Here is a 23619-nt window from a genome sequence, read left to right as displayed (position 1 = left end):
TACTATTACTGATACTCTGTAAACAGAAACTGACTCAGAGGGATAGGAATCAGGCCCCAAGAATCAAGTTACTTCAAGGTCAAACCTCTAGTCATTACCATTAATTACCATATTTAAAATGGATGATTCATTCTCAGCTCTTGCATCTGACCCAGCTATCTGAAACTTCAGTATTTTCACTTGAAAGAAGAATTTTGGGTTGGCCTGGAAGAAACTGTGGTACCTACGTAAAATCTCTCTAGCCCATTCCAAGACTGAATTAAAGCCTCAGGTCTCATTATTATTTACCTTGGCACCAGGTTCTCCTGGCATTCCTCTGGCACCATCAGCTCCAGGACGTCCCTGCAAAAATCCAAAGGGGCAAACATTTGAAAATGCAGTGAAATTAGTTAATATTTACATCTATTTAAAAAGAAATTATTTACCAGAGCAGCATTGATCCATATGCTACCTACCCTTTTGCCAGGTTTTCCACTTGGACCCGGGGCACCTTGAACACCACGAGGACCCTGAATTTAAAGAGTGTAATTCTTAGAATCACATTCAAGCCAGCAAAAGAAGCAGTTAAATATCTCGCCTCAAGAATGAGACAAGATTTTTTTATACACAAAGCTGCATTTTTCCCCAGGAGATGGATTCTGGTTTCCAAATTCCCATGAGTTTTAATACAACATGGGCATCTAAACTGGCCTCAGTACTACCAATTTTAACACTAGTTTTCATGAGATTGCACTATACATGGTGTAATTGGTCCTTTTAACATAAAAGCTTCTTACATTCTTTTCATGGCTTTGAAGATTTCAGTCCTGTGGTTTGAAAACTCTTCTTCTTCTCATGCCAGAATTATTTTAGCCACATAATAATTATTTTATATTCGATTATTTCATATCCCTAACTCATACACAAACATGAGTTGTGCTGGCAAACAGCTCACATGCTGCCTTAGCTTTACACAGCACAGCTTTAACTGGAGGGAGACCAAATTCACCCAGGTGGAAAAACCTAATTCCACTTTTCAAACATGTAACTTTCACTGACGGCTGTGTGGGCATATGTTTCTGTGGTAGCTTTCTCATCCCCCATCCAAATGCATCTTCTTCAGGTTAAAAGAGCAATGGTAAGGACTAGCCATCCAAAAATACTGAGTAGGACAAGAAAAAAAAACAAAACCAAAACCTAAAAACCTATGTAAGCAAACTGGAAGACTCACAAGCTGTTCAGAGTGCCTTTTTGCTTAATTGCTTTGTTTTTCTTGCAAATATCCATGTGGAATTATAAGACAGGCACTCAATAATGTAGCAAATACATGAAACCACTTGAGATATGGCAAAAATATTGTTCCAGAGACTCCTATCATGACTTCTTTAAGAACCCCGTTACCTTTAGGTTTAAGCTGAAAGATTTTAATATGTTCCAGTGATCTCTAACATAACTGCACAGGAGCTGATATAACAGTAAGCTGAGAAGCATGCACTGATTCTGGAAGACTTATTCTTGCTATGTCATGTCTTTCTTGAAAATATCCCCGTCAATTACCGACTAAATTAAACCTCTCTCATCTTATGAGATCTGATAACATCAGAGCCCAAGGTCATACAGTTGCAGACTGACATGATTATTCAACAAAGAGCCTGAAGTGACAATATTAAAACAGGTTTCCATGTGATGACACTCTACATGTGACAATAAAGATTGTTACTTTCATATTTCAAAATGAACAATCAGGCTATTGCATTTAATTAGGATAGTATTGTAAAAGTTTTTTTTTCTTCAGTTGCACATGGAAAACGTATCATTGATTGATTTATTCTACGTTATATGAATGCATTTTCTTAAAGATAAACATGCTCAAACATAACAGGCAATATTATTGTACCTGGGGACCTGGTTCACCACTTTCACCCTTAGCACCTGCTGCTCCAGGTCCACCCTTGATGAAAAAAAGCAAAACATGTTTCTTAAATATACAAAAAGCTCATGAAATGAATAAGTTAGTTTTTATTTCTATATATTAATTTCAGGGAGAAAAAACAAACCATCCCCTATTCATTAGGAGGTATGAATTCACCATTTCAATATGCAGATAAACCCTAATATATCGTTGTCTGGACACAGAGCCGAACAGGGCCAAAAATCTATTACCAAAGAAAACTCCCACCAATTTTAATGGGATCAAATGTAAACCTTTCTTCTCTATTAATACTTGAGAGCTAAATATGAGCACAGTAAAAACATAACTAAGGCAAACAGAAGTGCATCTGCTGTAGGGAAGGTAACAGAAATGAAAGCTACCTAATTTTACCTTTATCTGTTTCTGTGTTGTACTGAAAACAACAGCGTCTCTGAGTTCAATCCAAAGATCAATATAGTCAATGAAAAATACCCTGTCTCATCTTGCCATGAACTTCAGGGATGTTTTAATCCAGGTCTTTGCACATCTGGCCCTGAAGAAGTAGGAAATCTGTATAACTGCATCTCTTTACTATCATTAAATGATGATACTGATTTTCAGAGTAAATACTCCTCATAAAGAGACCTAAACTAGGGTAAGATACTGTACAAGGAATCTGGGGCAGAACTAGTCAAAATTAGTTTGTGTTTTCTTAATGCCAGTCTCACAAAAACAGACACAACAAAACAAAAGATCTCCACATGCTCATATAGAATACAGGCTCAGGGAAGGAACATGCTGGAGTTCACTACTATCGACAAAAGAACTTTTGCATTTCTGACCTCTGAAACAGGTCATGACCAAATGTATGTATTTAATATGAAATTAGTCTTGCAGACCTTGGAAAATTGTTAATCTTCTATATTCACCATAGTGATCACTGAAAGAAAGAAGTGGTCCCATGGCTTGGCTTAGTGCTGAGTCTAGCAGCCTGGAGTCGAAAGAGCCTCACTGACCTTGCAATTATTGAATCGAGTCCTAAGCAAACTGGAAATCAGATCCCGAGCTGATACTGGCAGTGGACAGATCAGTGGTTTTTGGTAGGTGGTGACTGTTTGGGTTTTCCTGATGTAAGCTCTGCTTTTAATTAATATAATTGATTACATTTAGTATCTGTAGGCAGATATTCATTTTGTATCCTATGTTAATCAAGCATCTGAACTCCTGACTCAGTTGAAGCTAGACTGAGGCTTTGACACTGCTATGTTTTAAGACTTCTAATAACTGATATGTGTCTAAATGTATCTTGCAAGCTACTAGATTAATTTAACAAAATATAATTCACATTAAGAGTAACATCTCCAACTATTTCATTCTTAAAATAAGCTGGGCACACAAACAATTGACAGACCGAGAATCTCTCGTTGTTTCTGGAACCATAGGCCAAAAATGTCTCCAGATCAAAGAGCTGGATTTCTAGAGCCTCCTGGTGGCCTAGAAGCATAATGCCTATTAATACTATACATTTGTTGAACTTTGCAGGCAGAAAGTCGTGAAGGGTTTTAAAACATGAAAGCATGAGTATGAGGCAAGGTCATGTGTCAGCTAAAGGTATACAACCCACTGTCAATATCATACTGGTCTTTCCTGGCTTACAGCACTTCTATAGTTATTTTGTCTGTATAGACTGAATGTTATCCTGCAGGCCTCTTGATTTAAATACACTGCTGGAAATAGTGAACTACTTTGTTAAATAGACTCAATGTGTTTAACTGTTTCTAAGTATTGCATACCTAATCATGATCAGAGTCTGTGAGCCAAATTCTCTGCTTGGTAGCAACTATTTACTTTGGGAGAATTGCTCCAGGAAAAGCTTGCTCTTGTATAGGTCTGCTTAAAAATACAAATAAAGTCCAGTGATTTCAGTTTCTGCAAAGTGAGATTCTGGTGGGATATTTAGCTAAAATTTACCTGAAAACAGTAGATTTCACCTAGATAAACAGACTGGGCTTATAAGACTGGCCAATTTCGAGCATAGCATAATCCGGAACAAATTTTTTTATCCTATATGAAGATGAAGTGAAGCACTACCAAACCAATCGAGAGTACAACTTAAAAGAGTTTTAGTGTCTTGTAGCTTTCAAGGGTCACTGAGGAGAACTAGGATCAGGGAAGAACACGATCCAGAGTATTCCTTATGCTCCCCCAAATATTCCTTCAACAGTATGTAATTACCTTATGTTCCTCTGGGTTTTCTTTGTTAACAAAATTGGTCACTGGAGAAAATAGTAGCAAGAGCCACTGAAGCAACCTTTCTGTTGCACTGTGCTGCTATAATTATACACAATGACAACGACAGTAACCTGGCCAGTATTTTCTGTTGGTAATAATAGGATGCTATACTCATTTTTGTCCATATGCCTCTCCTGCTTTCAAACTAACAGATACTATACATTAAGGAAGGTGAGGATGAGAGGGAAAAAGAGGAGGCTGGAAGGTTGATAGTTACTGTTCAGCTATGGGCTGTGGCTGAAGAATCACATTAAAGAAGGAAAGAAGTGCAAAAGAAGGGAAAGGAACCGTATTATACTAGTCTCACCACTTATAAGTTATGACCCAATCTCCACAACTGGGATGAGTGGAAGGAAACTACTTGGGAGGAAAATTTTACTGCTTTCTGAGGCAAGGAGAAAACCAGGTAGCCTCCAGCAACTTCTGTTTCTGTCTTCTGTGTGTGCTGTAATAGTTCTGACTGGCATATCTCTGTAGTCACTTTTTCTTCACAGAAAAAAACAATAGGAACTTGCTTCATTGTTTTCTCTTGGCTACCCAGTCACTTGTTCTCATTTCTCAATAGCACAATTGTATTCATTTGTGTTTTACAATTAGGTGTTTATCTGATTTAATGAAAAATGCTAACACTGTCCATCACCATAATGATGATAAAAATAAAAATTACAGCAGAGATAGATCAAAATTTAAGAGGCCAAATACTTGCTGACCTAGCTGTGCCATCACAGCAGACAAAAATAACCATTTCTAAATGGAGTGGATCTTTCAAATAAGGATGCTGTACTTACTGTAAAAGAGAATTTTACTCTACATTACAGGATAAATAAAATCACCTTGGAGAAAGTTAGAAAAGACTGGTCTTTGACAAAGCTTATGATCTTGGCTGCAGCATTTGTTATTTTATATCATGGTACAGATGCTTTATAATAGCTTATTGAAATCTGGTAAATGCTAAAGTACCCGATTTAGTGGACTATTGAGTCTGAAAAGTATCCATTTCCTGAATGAGGAAATTGCAATTGCAAGATTCATCAAGTGGCTTTGGCTTGCTGAGGTTCCTACCCGGTTTTATTCTTTCATTTTGAGTATTGTCCTTTTAAAGTGTTTGTAGGGATTACAGAGGCAAACCTATTTGTGATCAAAAAGTTGTTTTGCACGTAATCAGAAAAACTGTTGTGTTCCATGTATAGATTTTGTACAAATATTAAGCTTTTTCAACATCCACAGGGCCACTTTCAAGATCATTTGGTATTAACAGTCAAGCCAAATTCATGACTGAAGTAAAAAAAGTACAAATCTGTGTGGCTCTTAATCGTTTATAGGAATGACTCTCAACTCTGCAGATTCAGCTTAAATAGTGAGCCACGGTCACTCTGCACACTCTTGCTTCAGTATCTCCTTCTGTGGAGTTTCATATTTACCACAAGAAATTTTATAAACGTTATTACAGGGATGACTGACTGTAGAGGCATGTGTAATTACTTATGTAAAACTATTCACTGGTTTTGTAAATCTACCAATGTGCTTTATCCAAACAAACCAAAATTTACCATTAAAACTGATTCAGTATTCAGGATGCATTGTAATAAGAATAAGAATATAAATAAGAATAAGAATGTAAACCATGGCTTTAATTATATCAGTTTCTTTTCAAATAAAGTAAGTACAAATACAGAGGTGTAGGCAAGGCCAGAATGAGATCCATGGACTTGCATTACTGTGTTCTTAAGCCTGTGCCCCTGTTCTGTTTACATACCACAGGACCTGGTCTTCCAGTGAGTCCCATGGGACCAGGTGGACCTCTCATGGCAATCTGAGAAAACAAACAGAACAAAACACCAGTTTTCAAGAAAAAGTTGCCAGCCAGCATGCAAATTCCATATAAATACAACTTCATAATGCATTAGCAAATAGCTTCCATCATTGAGCCAGTTGTCAATAAGGATGACTACTCCAATGAGATGATGCTTCAAGATTTTTACTTCACAGTCTGCATGATATAAAACGGAACTTTTTTGGAGCTGTACCCTTGCAGCAGTTTTGTTTGTAGACTCCTTGTGCTCACCCTAGCTTGCTGAAGAATAGCTTGTGCTTGAGCTTCCTGAGCTGAGATTGTTGGACCCTTCTCACCATCTCCACCAAAGCGGAACTGCATGTATAAAAACAAGAAAAGAAATCAGAATATATCAAATTAAAACCAGACCTTAGTTCATCCCACTAACTTCAGAAGGCTGCTGCACTGAGGCCACTGGATCCAGCATGAATATTAAGTCACTGGTAACAGTTTAGAACTGAAGCGCAAATCTGATCCATTATTAACAAATACTTTACTGTTTTCGTAGGAGTTTGATTTTAATTTTGTTTGCTTCTTTGCTTGCTTCAAAAGAGGCCAAAATAGAATCTAATTGTCTGCAAAACCTCATTAAAAATAGGTAGAAAAATTGATTTATTATCAGTACATTGGTGGCTACCCAAGAAAAATGCAATTCAATTTAAGGCAGACTTTAATTTTAAAAACATTTGGCATCTAAACTGAAACAGTTTTGTGTCATTTCTGACAATTTCAAAATCAATTACAGAATAAATTTTAAGTACTCATTCCTGTACTCTTGGACTGTCATTGCTCATGAAACTGCTAGCAGAAGCTTTGCAATGTTGCAGAGACTCTATGCTGCAACAAGAAGCACGGCTTTCCAAAGGTATAGCATAGGCACACGGGATATCTGACCCATGAATCTTTCATTGCCCACACCGTTTGTCGAGTTTTCCTACACCCAGACATGGCATCAGAACTGAGGTCTTTCTCCTGCAGTCCCATTGTTATCAGAATAGAAGGATTTTGTGGGGGCAAATGGTGGAAAACCTATGGCTTTAAGCCCCAACAAATGAGTATCTGACTTTCTCTAAAATGAGAACTAGCAAGTCTTCTATCATTTGAAAAGAGGCCAAGTGGTTTCTACGAATATGTATTATGTGGAATCAACCACATTTTCAAAATATTCTTCCAAGCAAAAATGCCTACATGAATTGTCTTGCATCCACTGAAACGTGAAGCCATTTCGATGAAATCGAGCCCCACACGTGATAACGAAGAGCCACACATCCCACAAAAGGTGTTTGCCACATGTTACTCAGTGTTTTGAATGTACCTCTGTGACAAGACTTAACTGCCACTGCTAGATTCAATTCCACCTGCTAATTCCTTTATACCAGGATCGTATAAAGTGAGCACATCCTCTGTTATATAAAAGGATAGTGGTTTCTCAGTGGGGTTTATAAATGTGGAAGTCAGGATGATGGTTAAACTACTAGGCTGGAACTCGAGAGACGTTAAGCCAATTTCTTCCTTCCTGAGAAATTTCTTGGTTTACTTGGTAAATTATTTGTGGTGAGACTCATTAACATCTAAAAATAACGCTAGCAAGATTTTGCAAAGTGACTGATAGGTTAAGTATTAGTCCACACTTACGACTTTTAATGGAGCAAACTAATAAACTTTCCTCTGCTGGCACAGCAATTACAGACAGAAGAATAATTTGAGAATTATATGCCAGAGGAATAGTGGCATATCTCTATCAACTAATTCTTGGTAGACAAATATTGCTGTTAGACAGCCAGCTGTGATAACAAAACTTCATGCAAGCATAAGGTCAAAAACTTTACCTTATTTTAATAAAATTCCATTGATTGTTTCATAAATAGAAAAGAAACTTCACAAAATCATCCTTCCCTCATCAACACTGATGGAGTTCTGCCTCCTGAATCAGAACTGCAGCAACTACAGTTCTGAGACTTTTAACTTACTTTGCTTTATTGCGCCTTCATTTACAGTTGCTTTATCAGTTCTCTGGGATGGTAGTACTCATCAGATCTTTCACATACACACATACACTTAGGAATAATGAATTCCACGCACACAGTACTTTTCAGGCCACAAAGCTGCAAGCTACATTAGCAGTTTTGGGCTTGTTCCTCCACCTGCTAAAACAGATGGTGTTTTGCTTTGACTCCAGTGGGAGCAGAGCTGGCTATGTGAATATATTTCTATTCAAAGGATGCACTGACTCTTCAAAGAGGACATTGAAGTCAAATTTTAAGCATGGAATACTTAAAATTCTCCGTGTCAAAGAGACTTGGAAGCACACAGGCCTGCTGGGAGTACAGGTCCTTTGTGCAACAGCAAGCTCCTTGTTTAGGACATATAGTAGCAAATAATAGTTACTGTTGAAAATATAAGGAGGATTTCAGTGGGTGTAATACAATCATGTAGGTTCCAATCTGGCAGTCATGCAGGAACTAAAGCATATGTTTTATTTGAGGAAAAAAGGTACCATATGATCTTCAAATGCTTACACCATAGAAGAAACTGCATCGTTTTGCACTCCAAAGACAAAATCAGATGAAAAAAGAAAACACTGATACATTTTTTGAAACAAAGTTCCTCGTTTTGGAGGCTGGTTACCCTGTAACTATAATACAACTTACCGGCAACATTAACATGGTACCTGGAGGACCTGCTAAACCATCAGCACCAGGGAGACCAGGGCGACCAGGTGGACCCTAAAGAAAAAATGGATGAGAGAAAATCGGATGAGAACAAAAAGATAGTTACATAAGACAAACCTTTTGAATCACTCATACACACTTACACTTGTATTCATAATGACACACTTGGAGGTTTAACATTTTCTTTGCTTTGTTATTCATCATTAGTGAGGTAATCAAAGAACTGAGTTTGGGGAAAACATTCAGCAATAGGAAAGAAAGCTATACAAAGACAAACTGTATTAAAAAATGGTATATGGAGTACCTAGTTACGGAGGCTCTGCTCATGATTTCAAAGGTTGGGCGAGAGCTGAGATTTGCATTGCGTTCAAGTCTTTGCTTCATTTGACATAGAGAACTAACAATGCTGATTCTCTTTCCAGCCTTTGAGTAGGCTTTCTTTTCAAAGGCTACATTAGTTCTGCAGCTATAACTCAAAATGCATTTTTTATGAAATCTAGTTCTCCCTGAAAGTTTAAAAAGAGCTAAACCTTTTGTGTCAGCTGGAGCTGAAGACTTGTACCAATGTGTGTACATGACGCTCATCATTATTGATCCAACACGATGGATAGATAAACATTGCTGTTGTGACAACAGTTAGATTTATATTTGCACCTTTCCTCCCAGCAATCTGCATGCTGCATTTTTACCAGCTGAAGCTGTCAAGGGCAGGAAGGTCCTGCACCAGGAGTGCTGATTTGTCTGCTGCATGTCTGCCAGACAAAGCACTCATTCACCAGAATGCTCTCTGCAGGGTTGCAATGACAGACCAACGAACATCAAACATTCTAACTGGTCCTTTCTGCTGCTCAGTATTTGAATAAAACAATGGGAAAGCTGATCTGAAACAATTTGGTGTTTTTTTCCCCTCTTCAAGAATTAAGTGCAGCAGTCTGTTACTGAGTCTGTTTGAGCTCTTTTTTTAAAAAAAGCCTGAAGTATCAAAAAATAGTTCCCTACTAATAACACATTATATATAAATCTTAAATTGAGATTTATTACTAATTCAGATGTAAAATATTGAATACAACGTTGTAATTGTTGAAAAGAGTCATTATATATGCAGCCAATTTTGAAATTAGTTTACAAAATAGAAAAATAATTGAATGCACTGGCAAGGCACCCAAAGAACTTTCACTCTAGCCTAGAGTAATTTCATGCCACATGATTATGCATCTTTGTGAAGATTAGAACTGAAAGATTAACTCAAAAGATGAAGATTAGATTACTGAAGATGAAACTGAAGACTGGAATAGTTTTTCAATTTCTTCTTCAATTGCACCTTTTTATATGAGTGAAATTCATCCCTACAGTAAGTAAAAGTGAGACCACTTATGATCCTCTCCAGAAGGGTATATTCATTCATTTCTCAATTGTCTTATACCCTTTATTAAGATTAGAATGATACAATAACTTAGTACAAAAACTGAAGCACCATAGGCAACTACAAAAAGTGGTGGATTTCTCAACTAATTGTTCTGTAGTTCTGTGCTTAAACAACATTCTCATTTATTCTACATATTAATGCAGAATATTTAAAACTAAGTAATGTGCTTTTCCTGAGTGGTAATATTCTCAGAGTATCACTTTTCTAAATTTTCTGCCTAAGATGAAAAGCAGTCAGAATAGTTATAGCAAGAGCTAAAGCATTTGTTCATATACACTGATTGTTGATTAAGTAAAAAACCAAACCTGTCCATCTATGTTTAAAATTTAAAGTTAAGTCATGTTATTTAATTAGGATGGAATCTGACAGCGGAATCCGGTTGCAGAAATCTGTATTGTTCTCATGAGTTTTGGTAACTCATTTCTATAATTATTTATTTGTGTGATGTGTCCTTTTTTTTTATATTAAACATGAAGTCTGTTCCATGACAGGCACATGATGTGTTTAGTCAAGAATTTCTTATGATGAATTCACTAAGCAGTTATTTTACAAAAGGATTACTATCAGTAGTTATTCCATTACAACGTGTTAAAATTCCTATTTTATAAGTTTAAATTCCAAAATATGTTATTTAGCTAATTCCCAGGGAAGACATAAGAAAGGAGTGTGGATGCTGACTTACTCTCAAGGTGAAGCATTGTTGGGATTTTAACTTTATCTCATTGTTCAGTGAAGTAAGAGCATCTTCTCAACATCTTGTATACACAAATACAGAATGAATATGCTAGACTCATCAGTAAACTATCACTCATAAAACTCAGGAAAGTTTTTTGGTAGCATATTTCCCTCAAATAAATACATTTAGGCTCTTCTAAAATGTGTTAGTTGTAGCAGTAAGAAAAGGCTTGTAAGAACACATAAGACTAAGATAAGATCTTAATTATATTCATGAGTGGATAGGGTTCTCAAGCAGTATGTTATTTAATATGGCAAACAAACTCTGCCTAGATCATCTAAGTGTTATCCATCACTTTAAATATTTCCATGTGTATTTTGATTCTGCAGAGCTTGTTTTTCTCCATATCTCTACATGTTATAGTTGAGGTCATACTGATTTTTTAAAAACTCTTTCAGATCCATAGGAAATGTTTGTACCTATTGCTTTCTTATTTTTCAAAATACTTCAAATCAAAACAGAGAAATACAGACAAACAGGAACATAATTTTCTTCCTGTATTTACAGTATATATTTCTACCACTAAGGAAATGTTTGTCCAAATTCTCAGTTGATTTGCTCAGATGAGTAAATCAGCCTCAGTTTCACTGAAGTTTCTTAACCCATGTATATATATTTCAGATCAGGATCTAACACACTTAACCTTGTAGCAATTAGTGCAAGACATACCACAAATACCCATGATAATCTGTCTGTTGACTTACCCTTTCACCAGGGTCACCTGGAGGACCAACAGGACCTTGTAGACCTGGGGGACCTGTAAGACCCTATAGAAAAAGAATGACATTATTATGATGAATGTTTGCAGCATTTTTGAACTATTTTTTCTCTGGAAAGTTATGTTGAACACACATTTGGTATAAGGCAGCATACTTTTTTGTTTTCTTACAAAGATTTATAGTCAACATTCAAAAGTCCGATTTTCACGTGCATTCATCTTGCAGCATGCTGTCACTTAAAATGCTTGAAATCACCTTATTTTATTCCCTTCTACAAATGCTAAGTCTAATATACCATTTGGGAATTATGATATGAGCAATATTAACTGTGTCAACTCCCAAATACCAAAGCAAAGTGGATAAATCAAATGAAATAAAAGGAAATTGTGATTAATCTACTTACAGCAGGTCCTCTTGGTCCCGGTGGTCCCTCAATGAGCATACCCTACAGGGGATGAAACAAGATACTAAATTTGTCTTGTCTTGGAGAAAAATATAAACCATCTATTTAGCTGAACTACTAAAGTTAACATTTCTTAGTGTTTTGATAAACTCTTCTGGGGATCTTCCCTCCACAATTAGTAGAATTGGAATCTGAATTGTTGTATGGCTTTAAAAGTGATAAAGATTCCTAGGCAGGAGGATTCTCATATGACTTTTTTGTTTTGATGTTGTTAAAAAAAATTCTGTTAATAACTTTGGCTATTCTAAGTTGTGAGTCTTAATTCCCTTTTTTGAGTGCCGATGCTAGTTCAAATTCCAGGTCATGGTAAGACCTACGAATATGTGATCCTCACTTGTTCTTGGTTTTCCATAGGAAGGAGGACCAGACCAAAAAGCTGAAGCTAGCCGTTGTAAACTACTATTTAAAATTCTGTAAACCACTGATCCCTTACTGTGCTTATGACCAAGTTGTAATCTCTGAAGAAAGTATTTAATTAAACTTGTAGTAGTTTGATTGCACCAGCACAGGTTGAACACCCAAGCATTTTTTGAACCTCTCAGATGGACTTCCTGCTCTTGCTGAAAGCTGTAGTTACAGTGTTACCTGTGCCTAAGCTGGAAGCTATCTCTGTAGGTCTGTCCAAGCTGAAGTTACTAAATGTCCTGCAGAGCAGATCCATGCTCTGCTCTCCTCTGCACACATTTAAGCAACATGTGGTTCATCAAAAGGGAAGGCTGAACTGGCTACTATCTCATTGCTTTTATACCATCCACACTGCAGGTGATAGTTTCAGAGATCACGGATAAGGTTACTGGCATCCTGTCATGAACAGCATTGCTTGATAATGGTGTATCAACAGTGTACAAATGTTACATAGTGCTAAAAAATACCTTGCCCCCATCTGTACTTACAGGTTCAATCACAGCTGGTTCTCCCTTTTGGCCTTTTTCTCCATAAGCCCCATGTCCAGTCACCTAGCCAGTAAAAACAGCCCCAAAAATGAAGATAAGTAGAAAGTCTAAGGACCTAGCACAATAAAGAACTGTAGCAATCTGTAACTGAAAGCTAAAGCTGGAATTGATCTGTGCTACAAAAAATACATCACAGGCACAATCATATCAAAGAAAGATATTTAATACATGTGAAATGGAAAATGCAAAAACTGCATGCATACTTTTCAAATTATTGGATATTGTCAATTTGTAGTTTTCCAATAAGATGCAATAGTTTGCATCCCATTAGAAATTTGGACTTAGAATCTAAAACTTCTGTGTGCAACTCACAAAGTTCTTTCATATTTGAATGAACGTATTCTTGACAATTAACAATGACTCTTTATGGCGCTTTTTTTTCTTTCAATAGAGTGATTCTACATTTGCACTAAAATAGCTGAGGATTTGAAAAGTTTGAGGATAATGTCACAGTATTTCAATATGAAATATTTTGGAACAGAAAAACAGAGATATAGATTCATGGCTTGTGCAATTTGTGTTGATTTATAAAGGCACAGATCTCACCAGTAACAGTGCAATAGTTCACAAAAATCAAGTAGCAAGTGCTATAGATAATTATGTTCTATTACATTAATGAAAATTGGTTGTAAAAATGACATCGAGTCTCCATCTTTGGAAATACTGCCCCTTTTTGAAAGTTTCCAGGTATCAAGTACTTTTCGTCTTGCCATTTTTGTCAAAGGTGTTCTAAATACATTCATGTGTCAAAGGAAAATGATATGGTATCTCTGGTTCAGCAGATGGGACTTGTAATAAAGTTGGCACAGGTTAGAGCCTGGGTTCTCATTCAAGCTCTCTGACTCCCTCAGTTTTGTAGCAAGGCATTTTAAGTTGAAATTTACACCACAGGATCGAGTCTGCACTGTCATTTGCTTAATGCAGGCACAAACGGTGCCTTATGGGCTCTTCGCTTTGCAGATAATCTGACCTTTTCTGTGTCATTCTGCCACAGTGTCCCCATCTGGGCTAGAAGGAAAAAAGTAAGCTTGTATCACATTGCATAGATAAGGATCATTAAAAAATACAATGACCCTAACAGGCTTTAGAAAGGAATGATAAAAGAAATACAGAAGTATGGGTTTCAAAGTTGGCAGAGAAAAGCAACCTCACAGCATTTGCTGTTATTTCTTGTATCCTTTGTAAACTAAAGTTTTGAGTTTGTGAGGAGAAAATAAAGGTAAGACTGAGCAAATACTGCAAAAAAAATTCTCCTTTCCTACTATACTCAAGGCCTTCCCAATTAAAAATCCAAATAAGAATTAATTTTGCTTCCAGTCTTACTCATATTAATTTTCTTTGCAGCTTCCACAGTCTGGTAAACTGATAAACAAGGATCTTGGCACAACTAAAGGAAAATTAAAGCCTTGCTGTTAAGCCTGTGATTAAGTCAGGGGGAAAGAGAGAGCTATAAAACACACACAAAAGAGCATGATTCACAGGATCCACCATGTCATCCTATCTTTCCTTATATATCCCAAGCTGTTAAATCACTCCCACAAGTCATAAACCTGTCACAATTGACTAAGTTTATTTTCATGGAAGGGTTCAGACCTCCACCTTCCCACTCATGAATTTTCTCCCTGTAAAGTTGCAGAAGCGATAGGATTCTAGACACTTATATGCATTTCAACTCCTTAAGGTAATCATGTGAAAATATTAATTACAGTACTTGGATTAGAACTTTATTTCTTTCCAGCTTTAGCTCTCGTTTTGGAAGATTTTAAAACCTGTTCATTTTATAATTTTTTTTCTTTAAATTCCACCTCTTCTTTCATCTCCCTCCCATCTTCAACCCTCCCTTCAGCAAAAGAGACAAAAGCCTTGCATTTAAGAGAAATCAAAAGTTCAGGATTACTAAAAGAAGAGAATAGGCCTGCTCCAAAGCCTATAGAAAGTAAGAATATATCTAATATGGACAAGTAGCTCTGGATCAGGGTCTGTACAGTTCTGAGTCTGTATAACTGTAAAAAATCCACTAAATTAAATTATTCTGCATTATACCTCCAATCAACTTACGCTGGTTTCTGTGATATCGGTCTCTGCAGGAACACCTGGACCAAACTCCTCATTAGTGGAATCAGTTGGTTTCTCTTCATATTCTTTATATTCATAAAAGTCATATTCGCCTAAATCTCCATCTACCAGCAGATCAGATTCACTGAGGTCTACTCCTCTGCTTCCATATTCAGTTTCCTCAGTTTTTTTATCATAATCCTCTCCAGTTACGTATTCTTCAGCAAATACTTCTTCAACAGGATTTTGCTATTCATATCAGTAGCAAAGATTTGGAAATAGGAGGAATACATGGGTTATTGTTAGTAAAGCAATGTAAGCATATGCTGATCCACCATGATGACTTGTCGAAAGAAGAAAGAACAGAAGAACTACAGCATATTGTCTTTTAATTAGAGTCTGAAGGAATGGAAGTCCAGTCTTTCAGAGTAATTAAAAGATCTTTCTATTAAGTAGTACAAAGAAGTAATGCCTTTTTAGAAATTTACAAAAACACTGAATTCAATATATCCAGTACACTACGTGTGCTGCCTGCTTAATGTTACTTTTATGCCAAATACACCTAAATTTCCCTGCTTGGTTTCACACTTAGAAGCATTCATGAATGGACATGTGCACTGCAATGAACAATGAATAAATTCAGAGCATTTACCAATAGCAATGTACAGGAAGTGCAAGCAGCACTTCAGTTGAGCCCAGCCTTCTACATTATTCTGTGTTGATAAATACCAATGCTGAGCTAAATGTTTCTACTTCTTTTCTCTTGTTAATGATTTTGCACTTTATTTATCACTTTAAAAGTCATGGTTCATGTCTGTCATGGACATTTATATACTTTTTGTCTGAGTCAAATTCCACATGCAAGACTCACATTAATTCATTAATTTTATTATTTCTGAAATCTAAACTTCCATCTTCAAGTACATAAACTGTCAAACCAAGCAACTAACTTACAAGCGCCAAAGCAGTTTAAAAGAATGCTATATTTGAGATGTACGAAACCATTTGGGGGGCGAGGGGGGAGTAAAAAAGAGTACTGTTTTATTCTGTTACACAGGTCTCTTGAAAGAATAGTTTTGAAAGAAATCAAAGTTCGGATATTATTAATATGAGATCGATATTCTAGATGGTAAGGCAAGATGAAGTAGTATAATTTAAGAATATATTAAGAAGCTAATCAACATTCAGAGTAATCAAAAAATATCTTGATCTAATAATGATATTGAAATATATTGCAATTAAAATAGAAGGCCGGGTTCTGATTTAACAGTTGCCGAATTCCATTAGCTACTGGGCTATGCCTTTTGCCTTACAGCTAGAGTAATTGCAGATCTGAACCAATTCTAAGTCAGTTTTTCCCTTTATGTAGAACTGCTCTGACTAAGGAGAGCATTAACACTTTGGATCTACCTCATTGCAACTGCAGTATTGTACAACTGGCACATAATTGCCCAAGAAACAGAATGATTTCACTATGCCTCTGTTGATCAACTTGTGAGAAGTAAACATGAGATTTAACATAAGAATAGTCTACAGTACATTGAGTCAAAAATACCTTAATTCACCTTCATGTTCCAAGATACAGAGGAAGAAAAACAAAAAACAAATGGGGACCCTTTCAAATGTCCAGGGTGGGGGGGAGAGGAGGAGGGAGGAAGGGACAGTTTTGTACATCTTTTCAGCAACATATCTTCATTTTGAAAAGAAAATGTGAAAGAAAAATGCAACAATATTTCTTATAATCAGCCATCATTTTTCTAAAACTAGCATTGATTAATATCCAGACATATTAATCAACACTGGCTTAGGTGTAGTAACCTTAAAATAACATTTAGGTTTGTCATTGTGGCTTTCTAAAAACATGGTTTCTAAGATAAGTCAAAATAATGATGTTACCCTTTTTTGACAGTTCAAAATACATTTCATTTGAAAAGAACCTCAGTGAAAAGCAAATAATTTGTTTTTGTTAGCTGAGGGACTATTAAAAGGAAATGATGGCTTCTGACTCAACTTCAACATGCTGCTATGGTTTCAGCCACTCTTTGTCTTGTGTTAGGCTCATTTTATGCTGCATCTTAAGAATTACAGGAAAAATTAGAGGCTTCGCTTCCTAGTAGATGGGGAAGACTACGTGTAGTATTAACCTGGTTTATACTAGACGTAGCTCCATTCACATCCACACTGAATGCAACAAGCCTGCATTCCCACAGTATATTTCACTGAACAATTTCCGGAATCATGAAGATGCAATGGGGAGTTCTGCACAAGAAAACAGTAGGTTCTGATATTGGTTGAGGAAGCATAAATTCGCATTAACTGCTATTACAGATATGTATACTACACAGACATTCATCCTTTTAAAATGTGTTTGTGCTTTTTTAATCCTTGAAATCTGCTGGGCAAGTATTTTTGCCTATCATTTTCTCAAGAGTCCTCATTACCTCATTTGCTTCAGTAGTTCTGGAGGGAGCTTCTGTCTGGGGCCCATACTCATTTTCAGCTATGCTATATTCTTGAAATCCATCAACAATGTTTGCCTAGTATTAAAGAAAAAGAAAAAGTATATTATTAAAAAAAAATAGGAAAAATTCAAGAGGGATGACTTTGATTCAGGTTATGATATTAGCCAGACGTATTCATCTAGTGGGGTTAGGTTTTTTTTTTCTTATTATCAGAGATCTTCCAGTCTTGGTATGGGAAAGATCTTGATTTTTTCTTGGCTACCTTTACCCCTAGTTTGCCTTTTGTTGCTTCTTGATAACTTTTCTTCTTCTTGGATGCATACTTTTCAGATTTTTTTGTTGTGGCCTTTTGAGGTTTGTCCTTTGAGCTAGTGGCCACTGTCCTCTTCTTCTTTTTGACCATGGCTTTCTTTTTCTGCAAACGTTATGAAAGATGGAATGGGAAAACATAAATAAAATGAAAAGAAAATTGAGAAAGCATGAATGAAAGAAGGGTAACCAAACGTGAGATGAATGCTGTCAGCCATGAGACCTTCCATCTCTAACTGCAAGAGTAACAGCTACAGAATAAAGAAATGAGTGAAAGGAAAACATTAAGCTTATATACAGAAGACACAAATTGACAAACCATGTAGTAGGGGACAGCTGGACACCACACAACAAGCAGATCAGACTCTGTTACCTCTGTTTGTGCTACTGTCTCTTCGAACAGTGGGGGTCCCTCTGTTACAGAATCAGTTTCTTTATAATCTGCATCCCCATACTCATAGTCATATTCGATAAAATCTTCTGGTGTGTACTACATTGCAAATGGAAAAATATCAGGCATGCCCATGTTAGTGGTAGCAAACTAGATTAGCAATACTGGAAAGCATCTTAACCTTTACTTAGGAATAAAGCTTAAGGAAATTAAGGTAGTATGAACAATTCAATATAGTTATTCATTTGGGGTAAAAATACAATTTCTTATTTCTTTCAAAGCACAATATAAAAGCAATAAAAAAGCAAGCAGTAGTGCCAGGAAACAACTCTTTTATTGGACTGTGCAGGAGAATCAACTATAATTTGGAATACTTGGAGTACCAAATGATCTTTGTGAAATCATATATTTATTTAATCTTTAAAGTACAAATAATGCCTCTTTTTACCTATACTCTTCTACCTGTGTTTTGTTTTGTTTTCAGGTGACCAGAAGAGTGGAGAGATGCCAATATCTGACATGAACAAGGTAAATAATTTCAGATACAGGAAAGAGGCCACAACTCACAAACAACCATGGCTATCCTCCTCTTGTTTGCTGGAGAGTTCTCAAAACCAGGGAAGCTCCATGGTACACACTGCCTGAACAAAAGCTTCACTGATATAATTTCATTTAAAGGTAAGATCCTCAGCTGCTGTAAATTGCTCCATAGCTCTGTATCTATAATAACTAGTATCAAACGGAGATTTGGCCCACAGAACTTTTACAAGAAAAAAATGAGTTAGAATTGGCTAGTGTAATGTTGTGAACATGAACTAGGAAGCCAGGAACTCTTGAGCTGTCAATCCTGGCTGTGCCATGAAGATATCGGTCTAGATATTACATGCACCCAGTACTACTCATCACAGCTGAGAAGGGCAGCTTTAAACTATGTTACCACTCCTGTGATGCTTGAAGCTACAGAAACGTGTTGGTCCTGTAAATTAAAGCAGTTTCATGGCTGCTACCAATTCTCTTTATAGGCCCAGAGAGCCAAAGAAAGGTGGAACTGTGACCAGAATCTGGCCAAGTGTCTTTTTTCCCTTGTTAAGCAAGAAATATTCTAATGTGCCTCATGTGAGCTAGCCACTTCTGAAATCTCTCTCCTGTTACAAGTCAGCATCACTGTCTGCAAAGCAAAGACAATATCTGTTTCTTCCATTAGGTTGTTGAGAAGATTAGTAAATTACATTTCTAAATGACTCTGACGATTCATAGAAGCCATAAATATAATCAGCAACAGAAAGAGATTGACATTTAGAAGAAATTGTAAATGAGATAAAAACTGACCTCCATATACCAAAATATATTCTACCATGTAACCAAACAACTGGTTTAACTGTTTTTCTGGAGAAGCCTTCTGATACAATACTTGTACTTATGATTTTAGTGTGCGGAAAATATGGAGAAGCTGATTTCCTCAGGAAGCATAAGACTGACACTGAAAGGTCTTAATCACCTAGAAACCCCATTACACGGGTTTCTGTTAATTCACTCCTGTGACTCCTCAGAGTCCTACTACAACCAACAGCTTTTCTTAAAGAGAAGATACCGATTCTTTTAAGAAGTCAGATGCTTTTTGTTTGATTATCCTTCTGATTATTTCTACACCCATGCACACAGAACTTGGCTAGGCATGACATTTCATAAACATATAGAAAGAATGTAACATACTTTTGGTAATTGTCCAAAACTATATTGCACATTAATAAGAGAACTTCAAACTACACTTAAATAACAAAACATTTATGATTTCTGGTGGGGAATATCTTCTCTGTGAAGTATAATGGTGCTTTATCTCTGCCTGTTATATAACATAAGCCATTATTTGAATTTATCAGTGGTACTGTTGGCATTACAGAAATAAATTGATTCTATTTATACTTTTCAAAATCTGCAGCATTGTGGACTTGAACCTGGTAGGTACTATGTGATTATTCTCTTCCTGTTCAGTAAATTCGGATTTAGTCCTAATCCAAATGAAGTCAATGGAACATCTTTGACTTGTACATGGTATTGTCCGAGGGCCTCATCAGCAGTGATAATACATATTTACAGATGTGTAAATGTATAAAAGCATGTTTTCTGGCTTCTGCAGTTCTGGAAATGCAACTGAATACAACTTGTTTCTACTGAAGGATACCACTGTGTGAAAACACAGTGACAAGTTTCTAGGAGACCATAAGCAGCCATATAAAGGAACTAAAGAAAAGAAATAAACACATGGATAAAAACAGCCCTTTTGAAATAGTTACAGAATAGCATTGAAATTGCTGTATTTATTTGGAAATTATAAAAATGTGTGCAAAATGCATAAAATCTGATTATCTTATGTTGAAAAGTCCATGCAAACTAGGTTGATCTACAAGAAAAGTCGTCTTTATTGGAATATACCTCTTCAAACTTAGTCACTCTGTCCTACCAGTGACAACTCATTTCATACTTTTAAATGCTTCATCAGACAAACAACAAGAATCAAACACTCTACTATGTAATTTTTATTGGTACCAAAACAGTAGACACTACTCATATTAAATATTATCCAATACCTTACGGGATAATTGGAGGAATATTTTGGAGAGAACTACTGTTTCATTAGCTGGATTTAAATTTAAATATGCTGTTAGGAATTTGTTTTAATAATTTCCAGATACATAGATTCCTTTTTAGTAAGCATTGTAGACTTATTCTGAATCTGGAAGCATTCATTCCAGCATTCATTTTGACCAATTAACAATTACTTTATAACTCTGTGTTGCAAAGTATCATAACTGTTTTTCAAATTTCCGTAGGATGGCTTCCCTCAAGGTAAGCTGAATGGCTGTGCTGAGTTGTGCCAACTATGTGACTAATAAAATTACAACAGTGGGTTACAAAAAGTTCTTCAGAGACCATAAATTAAACAGAAATGTTGACTAGGAAAAAAAAAAAAAAAAGGAAAAATATCTGTGCCAAGTATGTTAGTATTAAAAAAAGAAAGTGGTGGATAAATTGATATTTATGCTAAGATCTGCCAGAGGCATAGTTTGGAAAGCCAGACATTTATGAATGAGAACTAAAAAACACATACAAAAAAGCATGAGTATGTGGAGAGATCTATTGCATCATGCATAATCACACAGAAAATACTTCACTTTTGGGTATGGTGCATCGTTCTTTTCTATTAAAGAAAATGAAATTTCTTGACATTTTCAAAACATTATCACAAATACAGCGGTACATTTGGGTTGCAATGATACGCAGGCACACAGACAAAAAGCACAGGAATGGATGAAAAGTGGGGAATGCCAGTTTCCATGCTGGAATCAGATTACTGCCATGCAAGTGAAGATCTTCTCCATGGGCTTTTTTTCTTCCTTTTTAAGAGCACAGTATCAGAGGGGTATTAAGGAAATTCTTGAACCTACAAGCTAGGACATGTGGCCACTGTGCTGAAACCATATTCAAGAAGTTCCTATTTGGCAGTACTTTGTAGACCCCTTGCTACAAGGGGGACAAGTAGGAACATGCTGTAGCCCTACACTTCCTACACAGAAAGACCTTATTCTTAGCAATCCTTCCTTTTCAGCTGTTTCTTTCCGAAAGACAAGCAACTCTAGTCTTTCAGGCCAGCTAATAAACAGAGAGAATATGTTTTGTACTGTATTACATGGGTTCTGTTGCAATTAGTGAAATATAGATGCAAAATCTTCCAGATGTATTTCCTGAGGCACAATCTGTCCATATGAAGGAATGCACCTCTACGCTCCTAACTTGCAGTAAAGATGTACTTTAGAAACATGTTTTACTCTACAGCATGATTTTACCAACTCAACCTGAAAAAGGCTATTCCCCACTTATAAGATGAGACAATAGAACTGGTAAAGGACTGGCCAGTTAAATGAGGACAAAATTTACTATCACTAGGAACAGGTTTAACGGAGTGAATAATTGGGCTTTAGACACCTGTTGTGAAGCTGGCACTCTGGCTTACCCTGCCATTAACAGTCAATATTGGAAATGTGGCACATATCCCTCCTTTTTTCAGGAGCTACACAACTGTAAGGTCACTTTTAGCAAATGACCAGAGACGGCAATGTGACCCACTCAATTTGACACCTCAACAAACCTTAAGAAAAGTGCCATCACATTTTGGATCCTAACATTTCTGAGTGCAAAACCCATGCTACCTCAGGCCTTGCTACTAGTACACAGAAGCTGGGGAGTTCACAGAAATCTGTCATGGTTGCACTGCTAATCAAAGGAAAGAGACTCTTGAAAATACAGGAGAAAGCATCTAGAATCTCAAAATTAATTAATGCAAATGGAAAAATATCTTCTGCCACTTTCTAAATTTAGGTAGGACTACTAACTCCAGGAAGAAATCAAAGCCAGGAATGAAAGCAAGTATGACAGAGATGAAGAGTGTAGTTGAAGAAAGCATAATTTGTTTCATTAGCTGTATACTAAAAGAAGGTACTACTTGTCAGGAATGCAGCCAGAGAATCAAGAAACTGGAATGGGATTTAAAGGGACACTCCCCTTGAGGATGATTCTGATGATCCTTCTATGGGTACTCTTAGCCAGGAGCAAAATATACCTACCACAACTGTGCAGCATCAGTTCAATCCTGTTTAAGACATCTGTCTATGAAAGTTTATCTAAACCCTAATACTGGTAGATAATGAGATAGTTACAGATCTGAGGCAATTGAGATGAGATTCACCAAGTCCTCATAGTAATAACAAAATAGATACAACTGTCTTAACCTTCCTGGTGGTTTCCCATGAATATCAAAAAGATGTACTCAAAATGATATCTTCAACTTGGACAATAGCTTGAACTCAGTGAGAGATTTCAGCTTAGAGACATCAAGTAATACGTGCTTCAAATGTGATCTAATTTTCTGTTGTTTTTCTTCTCTTGTAAGACCACCAATAGTTACAGAACAGCCGTTCTTGTAATGAATATTGCATATGACTGTCTTCTTATAAATGAAAGGAAGAATAAAACCTGCTGTTTCTTGCTGGGACAAAATTTTTCCACTATGACCTCATGCCTTCTTTACCAGAGTGATTATATTACACTACCAGATCATCACACAATTCCAATTAAAGAGATGAACTGTTTTCTTCATCAGATGAATTTTAGAAGCAGAAGATCAGCAGCATTCAAGATCTGTTTCAACTGTGGAATGACTTAAATATTCTGAAGACAGCCTTACTCTGAAAATGAATCTTCTGCTATCCATACTCTAAAACCCTACCCCCCATTCCAACATGTAGATTTTAGCAATTTTTGCTTTACCTTTCCAAATTACAAGGAACTAACAATCTAAATCATAGACGAAAGAACTGTCATGTGCTTTTCTATTGCCTAAATATTATGCTACATCATC

At 36.3% G+C, this 23619-nt stretch overlaps 1 protein-coding gene across 6 annotated transcripts in view; it reads right to left on the bottom strand.

Moving 5' to 3' along the window:
* The window catches only part of COL11A1 (collagen type XI alpha 1 chain), a 147796-nt gene that overhangs the window by 80726 nt on the left and 43451 nt on the right, over positions 1-23619 (bottom strand). Inside the window, exons 6-18 of one of the 6 annotated variants that reach the window (XM_065072486.1) lie at positions 18186-18302; positions 17772-17918; positions 17483-17578; positions 15045-15290; positions 12927-12989; positions 11974-12015; positions 11556-11618; positions 8669-8743; positions 6249-6332; positions 5940-5996; positions 1877-1930; positions 456-509; positions 289-342 (exon numbers count right to left, since the gene is read on the bottom strand). In XM_065072486.1, the coding sequence (XP_064928558.1) occupies positions 289-342; positions 456-509; positions 1877-1930; positions 5940-5996; positions 6249-6332; positions 8669-8743; positions 11556-11618; positions 11974-12015; positions 12927-12989; positions 15045-15290; positions 17483-17578; positions 17772-17918; positions 18186-18302 (1152 nt within the window). Of the gene's footprint in view, positions 1-288; positions 343-455; positions 510-1876; positions 1931-5939; positions 5997-6248; positions 6333-8668; positions 8744-11555; positions 11619-11973; positions 12016-12926; positions 12990-15044; positions 15291-17482; positions 17579-17771; positions 18107-18185; positions 18303-23619 lie in introns of those variants that run through there. The other 5 variants (XM_065072480.1, XM_065072483.1, XM_065072482.1 and 2 more) reach the window with 5 other exon arrangements.

The sequence above is a fragment of the Columba livia genome, chromosome 8, assembly GCF_036013475.1.
Source record: "Columba livia isolate bColLiv1 breed racing homer chromosome 8, bColLiv1.pat.W.v2, whole genome shotgun sequence".
NCBI lineage: Eukaryota > Metazoa > Chordata > Aves > Columbiformes > Columbidae > Columba > Columba livia.
This window is presented reverse-complemented; position numbering and strand designations above follow the sequence as displayed.